Source organism: Oncorhynchus kisutch, linkage group LG17, assembly GCF_002021735.2.
Source record: "Oncorhynchus kisutch isolate 150728-3 linkage group LG17, Okis_V2, whole genome shotgun sequence".
In the NCBI taxonomy this organism is placed as follows: Eukaryota; Metazoa; Chordata; class Actinopteri; order Salmoniformes; family Salmonidae; genus Oncorhynchus; species Oncorhynchus kisutch.
Window position 1 is genome coordinate 4,854,901 of NC_034190.2, and position 11,206 is coordinate 4,866,106.

Here is an 11,206-nt window from a genome sequence, read left to right on the forward strand (position 1 = left end):
GTGTGTGTGTGTGGGGTTGTGTGTGTGTGTGGGGTTGTGTGTGTGTGTGGGGTTGTGTGTGTGTGTGGGGTTGTGTGTGTGTGTGGGGTTGTGTGTGTGTGGGGGGTTGTGTGTGTGTGTGGGGTTGTGTGTGCGTGTGTGTGTGTGGGGTTGTGTGTGTGTGTGTGGGGTTGTGTGTGTGTGTGTGTGGGGTTGTGTGTGTGGGGGGGGGGGGTTGTGTGTGTGTGTGTGTGAGGGGTTGTGTGTGGGGTTGTGTGGGGTTGTGTGTGTGTGTGGGGTTGTGTGTGTGTGTGTGGGGTTGTGTGTGGGGTTGTGTGTGTGTGTGTGGGGTTGTGTGTGGGGTTGTGGTTGTGTGTGTGTGGGGTTGTGTGTGTGTGTGTGTGTGTGTGTGTGTGTGTGTGGGGGGGGGGGTTGTGTGTGTGTGTGTGTGGGGTTGTGTGTGTGTGTGTGGGGTTGTGTGTGTGTGGGTGTGTGTGTTGGTTTGTGTGTGGGGTTGTGTGTGTGTGTGGGGTTGTGTGTGTGTGTGTGGGGTTGTGTGTGTGTGTGGGGTTGTGTGTGTGTGGGGGGTTGTGTGTGTGTGGGGGGTTGTGTGTGTGTGTGGGGTTGTGTGTGTGGGGTTGTGTGTGTGTGTGTGGGGTTGTGTGTGTGCTTAACTGTTTGTGATGGGTAAACTGTATCAGCCTTTATTCCTGAAGAACTCATCCAACTGAACTAATCCTGAAGAACTCATCCAACTGAACTATCCCCGAAGAACTCATCCAACTGAACTATTCCCGAAGAACTCATCCAACTGAACTATTCCCGAAGAACTTATCCAACTGAACTATTCCTGAAGAACTCATCCAACTGAATTATCCCCGAAGAACTCATCCAACTGAACTATTCCCGAAGAACTCATCCAACTGAACTATTCCCGAAGAACTCATCCAACTGAACTATTCCCGAAGAACTCATCCAACTGAACTATTCCTAAATAACTCATCCAACTGAACTGTTCATGAACTATTCCTAAAGAACTCATCCAACTGAACTATTCCTGATGAACTCATCTAACTAGTTTGAATAGATCTGGATTGTATTCCAAATGGCACTATATTCCCTTTTATAGGGCACTACTTTAGACCAGGGTCTATAGGGTAGTAGTGCACTACTTTAGACCAGGGTCTATAGGGTAGTAGTGCACTACTTTAGACCAGGGTCTATAGGGTAGTAGTGCACTACTTTAGACCAGGGTCTATAGGGTATTAGTGCACTACTTTAGACCAGGGTCTATAGGGTAGTAGTGCACTACTTTAGACCAGGGTCTATAGGTTAGTAGTGCACTACTTTAGACCAGGGCCCATAGGGATCTGCTAAAAAGTAGTGAACTATATAGGTAATGGATTCTCAGTCAATTGTCCTTTAAACAGCGACCGGCTAATCAGAAACCAAAGATGACAGGAGAGCTTTATTATGGCTAGTAATGGCTAGCGCAGATGTGTTGGGTATCGTATTGCTATTGTACTAAACGATTAGCATACTAGTGATTTATACAATATTAGTTACTTTCAAACATGTAGAGGACATTTAAAGCAGTGTGACACCACCAGTCAAAAGGTTTACCACCTCATTCAAGGGGTTTTCTTTATGTTTATTATTTTCTACAATGTAGACTAATAGTGAAGGCACCAACACTATGAAATAACACATATGGAACCATGTAGTAACCAACAAAAAGTGTTAAACAAATCCATTTGAGATTTTTCAAAGTAGCCACCCTTTGCCTTGATGACAGCTTTGCACACTCTTGGTATTCTCTCAACCAGGAATGATGGAATGCTTTTCCAACAGTCTTGAAGGAGTTCCCACATATGCTGAGCACTTGTTGGCTGTTTTTCCTTCACTCTGCGGTCCAACTCATCCCAAACCATCACAGTTTGGTTGAGGTCAGGGGATTGTGGAGGCCAGGTCATCTGATGCAGCAATCCATTACTCTCCTTCTTGGTTAAATATCCCTTACACAGCCTGGAGGTGTGTTGGGTCATTGTCTTGTTGAAAAACAAATGATAGTCCCACTAAGCACAAACCAGATGGGATGGCGTAACGCTGCAGAATGCTGTGATAGCCATGCTGGTTAAGTGCGCCTTGAATTCTGAATAAATCACAGATAGTGTCACCAGCAAAGCACCCCAACACCATCACACCTCCTCCTCCATGCTTCACTGTGAGAACCCCAGATGCGGAGATCATCCGTTGACCCACTACGCATTTCACAAAGACATGGCGGTTGGAACCAAAAATCTCTAATTTGGACTCATCAGACCAAAGGAAAAATGTCCACAAGTCTAATGTCCATTGATCTTGTTTCTTGGCCCAACCAAGTCTCTTCTTATTGGTGTCCTTTAGTAGTGGGTTCTTTGCAGCAATTTGAACATGAAGGATTGATTCACACAGTCTCCTCTGAACAGTTGATATGGAGATGTGTCTGTTACTTGAACTCTCTGAAGCATTTATTTGGGCTGCAATTTCTGAGGCTGGTAACTCTGCAGCAGAGGTAACTCCGAGTCTTCCATTCCTGTGGCGGTCCTCATGAGAGACAGTTTCATCATAGCGCTCTACAGTTTTTGCGACTGCACTTGAAGAAACTTTAAAAGTTCTTGAAATGTTCTGTATTGAGTGATGTCTTCAAGTGATGAACTGTCATTTCTCTTTGCTTATTTGAATTGTTCTTGCCATAATATGGACTTGGTCTTTTACTAAATAGGGCTATATTCTGTATACCACCCCTACCTAGTCACAACACAACTGATTGGCTCAAATGCGTTAAGATGTAAAGAAATTCCACAAGATAACTTTTAACAAGGCACACCTGTTAATTGAAATGCATTCCAGGTGACTACCTCATGAAGCTGGTTAAGAGAATGCCAAGAGTGTGAAAAACTGTCATCAAAGCAAAGTGTGACGAATCTCAAATATAAAATACATTTTGCTTTGTTTGACACTTTTTTGGTTACAATATGATTCCATATGTGTTATTTCATAGTTTTGATGTCTTCACTATTAGTCTACAATGTAGAAAATAGTTTTTAAAAATAAAGTAAAACCCTTGAATGAGTCAGTGTTGTAAAACTGTTGACCGTTACTGTATAGGATGGCTATTCATTTTATGTTAAAGGATAAAATTAGCAGGTATGCTAGTCCAGCTAATAACTCTCTGGTTACATAGTTTTTTTATATAGCTTAGCTAGCTATATCACGATTCTTTGTAGTATGATCTATTGAGCATAACAACACTCACTGTGCTACGCCTAGGGTGGCAAAAATACCTAAACGTTCCTGAATTTCCCGGAATTTCCCCAAATCCTGTTTGGAAGGATCTCAGAAATTAGCAGCGGATAAGCAGGATATTTGGAAAATCTGGGAATTTGGGGAAAGTTTGTAACCCTAGCTACATCCTCAATATGACATGTAAGTGAAGGCCTTACTGTATATAAGCGAGAGAAGGAGAGAAGGGAGATAAGGAGGGAAAGAGATAAGGAGGAAAGGTAGGAGAAAAATATAGTGTTGAGTACAGGGGGCTCTTCCAGGAAGCAGGATCAATGAGTTAGCCAGCTGTCCTTAATGAACTGTCCTTAATATTCGGAAATTACATTTCATTTGTTTTGTGTGTGTGTGTGTATATATATATATATATATATATATGTGTATGTATGTAGAGAGAGAGCGATTGACTTGACAACCAACAACACATATTCAAGTTTAGCTTTCAAAATGAAACAGAAAACCAAACAATTTACCAGAAAATTAAGAGAGATATCTGACTGTTTGTCAAAGTTAGCTGTCTTATTTAATCCTTCTTTCTGGAAAGGCCCCTAACTGTGAATCTAGGTCATTGTGAGGACAGAGAATATTTTTGTGTCCAAAACTACACCCTATTCCCTATTTAGTGCACCTACTGTATTTATGGCCCATAGGGGATCTGTCAAAAGTAGTGCACTATGTAGGGATAGGGCCCATAGGGGATCCTATTTAGTGCACCTACTGTATTTAGGGCCCATAGGGGATCTGTCAAAAGTAGTGCACTATGTAGGGAATAGGGTGGTATTAAGGACCTATTTGACCACCGACAGTCGTGTGTATGATAGTTGTAGAATACACAGGTTTATACATTTGATTGTCTATTTGAGACTGTATGACATGAATGTCTTATCTATGAATGTCTACTATCTGAACAGTATGTCTGTATATTTATTGTCTCTTTGTGCACACATCTAGGAATGTCTCAATGACCACACTATGAATGTATGTGTATCTCTGAGTTAGTCAAAGGGGTCAGTTCCGTCAATTCATGAAATGAAGAATTCTTATAGAAATTAAATTCAAGCATTGAACAATTCAAGGTTTGAATTCAAATTGAAACGGACAAAATTCAACTCCTGAATTGAGAATTGAACTGCGCCCAACCCTGCACTGAATCTCTCTTTGTTCTGTCCCCTCTCACTGCCTGACTATCATCTGTAGTTAGTTCAATCTAAAATAACGTCTCTCAATGTCATTAAGTATATTGTTCCTATGAATGTATTCAGGCTATCTATGTACGAGTATACTATCAGTGTTATTGTCAATTCATCTAAGTGTTTGGTTATTCTCTGGCTGCCTGTCATTGAATGTAAGTCTTTGAATGTTCTCTGGCTGCCTGTCATTGAATGTAAGTCATTGAATGTTCTCTGGTTGCCTGTCATTGAATGTAAGTCTTTGAATGTTCTCTGGCTGCCTGTCATTGAATGTAAGTCTTTGAATGTTCTCTGGCTGCCTGTCATTGAATGTAAGTCATTGAATGTTCTCTGGCTGCCTGTCATTGAATGTAAGTCTTTGAATGTTCTCTGACTGTGTCTGACTCTATTTCAGGTTCCGTAGGACTACTTAGAGCCCTGCACAGGCATGCATTTTTAAGCCAGAGCTCTACCAATGCCCGGCAACATTCAGGCCCTACCCTGCCCAGGCCCAATTGCTTCTGCTAACTTTAAGGCCCAGCCCGGCACGAAGCCCAAAATCAGAAATCACTTCCTCTGTTAGTAAATCCATTATCTGCTCTGTCTGTCACTCACTCCCTGCACACAGCTCGCTCTGCATGCGCTCTGCTCATGGCGCTCGGAGTCTGTGAGTAACCATAGCGACGGCTCCGCTTCGGGCTGCTCAATGACGAGGGCAGTTAGCTGTTAGCAGTTAGCTGTTAGCTGTTAGCAGTTAGCTGTTAGCTGTTAGCTGTTAGCAGTTAGCTGTTAGCTGTTAGCTGTTAGCAGTTAGCTGTTAGCTGTTAGCTCATTTTCAACTCAAGGAACATTATTATTTTCTGTCAAATAATCTCTCCTGTCTTATATTTGACAAGGTTGAAGCACTTCTAACAGCGCGTTATGATCTTAGTCAGACATGACTATACTGCACAGCAGAGCACGTGGCTCAGCTTCAACATTTTAATGATCATTTAATGATACCATACCAGTAGCCTAGTTATTGATGAGAAGAAAAGAAAAAACGGCCCTAATCTGATGTTGGGGCCCGTCGGGCTTGGGACGGATAGCAGAGCTCTAGGACTCCTTCTGTTCTCAGTCCACCAATAGCAGAGCTCTAGGACTCCTTCTGTTCTCAGTCCACCAATAGCAGAGCTCTAGGACTCCTTCTGTTCTCAGTCCACCAATAGCAGAGCTCTAGGACTCCTTCTGTTCTCAGTCCACCAATAGCAGAGCTCTAGGACTCCTTCTGTTCTCAGTCCACCAATAGCAGAGCTCTAGGACTCCTTCTGTTCTCAGTCCACCAATAGCAGAGCTCTAGGACTCCTTCTGTTCTCAGTCCACCAATAGCAGAGCTCTAGGACTCCTTATGTTCTCAGTCCACCAATAGCAGAGCTCTAGGACTCCTTCTGTTCTCAGTCCACCAATAGCAGAGCTCTAGGACTCCTTATGTTCTCAGTCCACCAATAGCAGAGCTCTAGGACTCCTTATGTTCTCAGTCCACCAATAGCAGAGCTCTAGGACTCCTTCTGTTCTCAGTCCACCAATAGCAGAGCTCTAGGACTCCTTCTGTTCTCAGTCCACCAATAGCAGAGCTCTAGGACTACTTATGTTCTCAGTCCACCAATAGCAGAGCTCTAGGACTACTTATGTTCTCAGTCCACCAATAGCAGAGCTCTAGGACTACTTATGTTCTCAGTCCACCAATAGCAGAGCTCTAGGACTACTTATGTTCTCAGTCCACCAATAGCAGAGCTCTTCATATCAGCGTCCCAAGTGGCATGCTATCCCCTTGCAAGTGCACTACTTTTGACCAGAGCCATCAGAAGTAGTGCACTAGGGGATAGAATTACATTTGGGACATTTGTTGAGCAGCCTGTTGAGCAGCCTGTTGATCAGCCTGTTGACCAGCCTGTTGACCAGCCTGTTTCCCAGCCTGTAAAGCTATTGGAGCCTTTAAGGTTAAGTTTCGGACAGCAGACATTTGTTATGCTTGACTTTTTTCTCTTTTTTTTGACTATCAGCGATTGGCCACTGGGTATATGCCAATCATTCCTTATTTAGTCAGCGCACAAACAAATAAAAACAAATAGCATATGTTTATTATTGTTATTACTAGGCTATTATTATGATTATTATAAATGCATGATGAGGTAAATAATGTAAAAGATGAATTCACAAAGACATATTCCATATTCTGAAGGACCACGTCTGACACTGGCACGAGGTGATGATGAGATGCACCGGTTTGAATATCGTCACGTCCGTCGTATTGATGAGACCAAGGCGCGGTGTGATATGAATACATCTTCTTTAATTAACGAAGAAACACTAAATAACAAAACGACACGTGAAGCTATACGAATGAGTGCTGACAGGCAACTACACATAGACAAGAACCCACAAACACAAATGGGAAAAATGGCTCCCCAACGATAAACAGCTGTCTCTGATTGGGAACCAATTCAGGCCACCATAGACCACCATAGACCTACATTTACCTAGACAAGACAAAAAACACACATACCCAACCTCGTCACACCCTGACCTAACCACCCTGACCTAACCACCCTGACCTAACCACCCTGACCTAACCACCCTGACCTAACCACCCTGACCTAACTACCCTGACCTAACCACCCTAACCTAACCACCCTGACCTAACCACCCTGACCTAACCACCCTGACCTAACCACCCTGACCTAACCACCCTGACCTAACCACCCTGACCTAACCACCCTGACCTAACCACCCTGACCTAACCAAAATAATAAAGAAAACAAAGAGAACTAAGGCCAGGGCGTGACAAATAGGGAGTACAGCATGTGGGCTAGTTATTAATATTACGTTGCCACTGTGAAAGAGAGAGGGGCAGAAACAGGCAGATATGCAGGGAACGTAAGAGAAGCAAGGAGACACAAAGTAAGAGAGACAGAGAGAGAGAGAGAGAGAGATAGGGAGACAGAGAGAGATAGATAGGGAGAGAGCTAGAGAGACCGAGAGAGATAGATAGGGAGAGAGCTAGAGAGACAGAGAGAGAGCTAGAGAGACAGAGAGATAGATAAAGAGAGAGAGCTAGAGAGACAGAGAGAGAGAGATAGATAGGGAGAGAGAGCTAGAGAGACAGAGAGAGAGAGATAGATAGGGAGAGAGAGCTAGAGAGACAGAGAGAGAGAGAGCGATAGGGAGAGAGGCTATTTTTGGTCAATTATAACTCAGTTATAGCACTTTGGCGAGCACAGTTTTGACCAGACCAGACACTTTGTCCTTAAGTAACCAATTCTATATTGTGATTCTATTTCTTAGATGCAGCTCGCAGTTTTCTACTTGAAACAACCACACACCTCAGCTCATGTTGCTCAGTGCAATCCCGAAGAGTGTGAGTGGATATAAAGGTTTAGAGGTTATTAAATGGTCTTCTTAGATCAGGGCTGCCGTTCCATGCAGGTTTTTGCTCCGACCCTAACCTAACATACCCGATTTAGCTCGTTAAGGCGTTGGTGAGCAGGCAGTAAGTAGAATCAGGTGTGATTTTAAATTATGGTTGGGACTGAATACCGACAGAAGAGCTCTCTCTGTGAACATTGATTGGGCAGCCTCGTCTTAGATTAACACTGTCCAGGCAATAGCTGATTCATGTGCAGAGATGGTGCAAAGGAATGCAGTGAACCTGTGGAAAAGCATTGTACCTTCTACAGGTGTGTTGATCATTAGTAATATGAACCTGTGGAAAAGCATTGTACCTTCTACAGGTGTGTTGGTCATTAGTAATATGAACCTGTGGAAAAGCATTGTACCTTCTACAGGTGTGTTGATCATTAGTAATATGAACCTGTGGAAAAGCATTGTACCTTCTACAGGTGTGTTGGTCATTAGTAATATGAACCTGTGGAAAAGCATTGTACCTTCTACAGGTGTGTTGATCATTAGTAATATGAACCTGTGGAAAAGCATTGTACCTTCTACAGGTGTGTTGATCATTAGTAATATGAACCTGTGGAAAAGCATTGTACCTTCTACAGGTGTGTTGATCATTAGTAATATGAACCTGTGGAAAAGCATTGTACCTTCTACAGGTGTGTTGATCATTAGTAATATGAACCTGTGGAAAAGCATTGTACCTTCTACAGGTGTGTTGATCATTAGTAATATGAACCTGTGGAAAAGCATTGTACCTTCTACAGGTGTGTTGATCATTAGTAATATGAACCTGTGGAAAAGCATTGTACCTTCTACAGGTGTGTTGGTCATTAGTAATATGAACCTGTGGAAAAGCATTGTACCTTCTACAGGTGTGTTGATCATTAGTAATATGAACCTGTGGAAAAGCATTGTACCTTCTACAGGTGTGTTGATCATTAGTAATATGAACCTGTGGAAAAGCATTGTACCTTCTACAGGTGTGTTGGTCATTAGTAATATGAACCTGTGGAAAAGCATTGTACCTTCTACAGGTGTGTTGGTCATTAGTAATATGAACCTGTGGAAAAGCATTGTACCTTCTACAGGTGTGTTGATCATTAGTAATATGAACCTGTGGAAAAGCATTGTACCTTCTACAGGTGTGTTGGTCATTAGTAATATGAACCTGTGGAAAAGCATTGTACCTTCTACAGGTGTGTTGATCATTAGTAATATGAACCTGTGGAAAAGCATTGTACCTTCTACAGGTGTGTTGGTCATTAGTAATATGAACCTGTGGAAAAGCATTGTACCTTCTACAGGTGTGTTGGTCATTAGTAATATGAACCTGTGGAAAAGCATTGTACCTTCTACAGGTGTGTTGATCATTAGTAATATGAACCTGTGGAAAAGCATTGTACCTTCTACAGGTGTGTTGGTCATTAGTAATATGAACCTGTGGAAAAGCATTGTACCTTCTACAGGTGTGTTGATCATTAGTAATATGAACCTGTGGAAAAGCATTGTACCTTCTACAGGTGTGTTGGTCATTAGTAATATGAACCTGTGGAAAAGCATTGTACCTTCTACAGGTGTGTTGATCATTAGTAATATGAACCTGTGGAAAAGCATTGTACCTTCTACAGGTGTGTTGATCATTAGTAATATGAACCTGTGGAAAAGCATTGTACCTTCTACAGGTGTGTTGATCATTAGTAATATGAACCTGTGGAAAAGCATTGTACCTTCTACAGGTGTGTTGATCATTAGTAATATGAACCTGTGGAAAAGCATTGTACCTTCTACAGGTGTGTTGGTCATTAGTAATATGAACCTGTGGAAAAGCATTGTACCTTCTACAGGTGTGTTGATCATTAGTAATATGAACCTGTGGAAAAGCATTGTACCTTCTACAGGTGTGTTGATCATTAGTAATATGAACCTGTGGAAAAGCATTGTACCTTCTACAGGTGTGTTGATCATTAGTAATATGAACCTGTGGAAAAGCATTGTACCTTCTACAGGTGTGTTGATCATTAGTAATATGAACCTGTGGAAAAGCATTGTACCTTCTACAGGTGTGTTGGTCATTAGTAATATGAACCTGTGGAAAAGCATTGTACCTTCTACAGGTGTGTTGGTCATTAGTAATATGAACCTGTGGAAAAGCATTGTACCTTCTACAGGTGTGTTGATCATTAGTAATATGAACCTGTGGAAAAGCATTGTACCTTCTACAGGTGTGTTGGTCATTAGTAATATGAACCTGTGGAAAAGCATTGTACCTTCTACAGGTGTGTTGATCATTAGTAATATGAACCTGTGGAAAAGCATTGTACCTTCTACAGGTGTGTTGGTCATTAGTAATATGAACCTGTGGAAAAGCATTGTACCTTCTACAGGTGTGTTGGTCATTAGTAATATGAACCTGTGGAAAAGCATTGTACCTTCTACAGGTGTGTTGATCATTAGTAATATGAACCTGTGGAAAAGCATTGTACCTTCTACAGGTGTGTTGGTCATTAGTAATATGAACCTGTGGAAAAGCATTGTACCTTCTACAGGTGTGTTGATCATTAGTAATATGAACCTGTGGAAAAGCATTGTACCTTCTACAGGTGTGTTGGTCATTAGTAATATGAACCTGTGGAAAAGCATTGTACCTTCTACAGGTGTGTTGATCATTAGTAATATGAACCTGTGGAAAAGCATTGTACCTTCTACAGGTGTGTTGATCATTAGTAATATGAACCTGTGGAAAAGCATTGTACCTTCTACAGGTGTGTTGATCATTAGTAATATGAACCTGTGGAAAAGCATTGTACCTTCTACAGGTGTGTTGGTCATTAGTAATATGAACCTGTGGAAAAGCATTGTACCTTCTACAGGTGTGTTGGTCATTAGTAATATGAACCTGTGGAAAAGCATTGTACCTTCTACAGGTGTGTTGGTCATTAGTAATATGAACCTGTGGAAAAGCATTGTACCTTCTACAGGTGTGTTGATCATTAGTAATATGAACCTCTTCAGGTTTTTTTTTTTACATTTGTGCGAGAAATTCCAGGTATGTTTGAAATATTATTTTCCTTGCTTTGTAAAGTATCAGCAAACACAATGAGTGTAAATGTCAATAAGGACTTTTTTTCCCTCCTGTATATTTTGTCTTAATCTTATATGAATAATATGTGTATTAGTTATGTTCCATCTGCTTGTTTCGTTTTCAGACAAACATCTAAATTGTGAAATATATTTACAAAATAAAAGGCTATGTGTGAGGGGGGGGGGGGGACTGGGAATCAAGTAATAAAAATATG

General features: G+C 41.6%; 1 protein-coding gene across 1 annotated transcript; it reads left to right on the top strand.

Annotated features, from left to right (window-relative positions):
• Nucleotides 1-7,583: 7,583 nt before the first annotated feature.
• Nucleotides 7,584-11,181, top strand: LOC116354506 (uncharacterized). The gene is made up of 2 exons (XM_031795018.1): nt 7,584-10,834; nt 10,889-11,181. The coding sequence occupies exons 1-2, from the start codon at nt 8,137-8,139 to the stop codon at nt 11,008-11,010; spliced, it is 2,820 nt and encodes a 939-aa protein (XP_031650878.1). The 5' UTR covers nt 7,584-8,136; the 3' UTR covers nt 11,011-11,181.
• Nucleotides 11,182-11,206: the final 25 nt, after the last annotated feature.

What these genes read in the sequence shown, in the direction of transcription:
- LOC116354506 (XM_031795018.1), top strand. Translation starts at nt 8,137, where the DNA reads ATGGTGCAAAGGAATGCAGTGAACCTGTGGAAAAGCATTGTACCTTCT. An exon ending in AAGCATTGTACCTTCTACAG is followed by an intron (nt 10,835 to 10,888) that starts GTGTGTTGGTCA and finishes TACCTTCTACAG; the next exon opens with GTGTGTTGATCATTAGTAAT.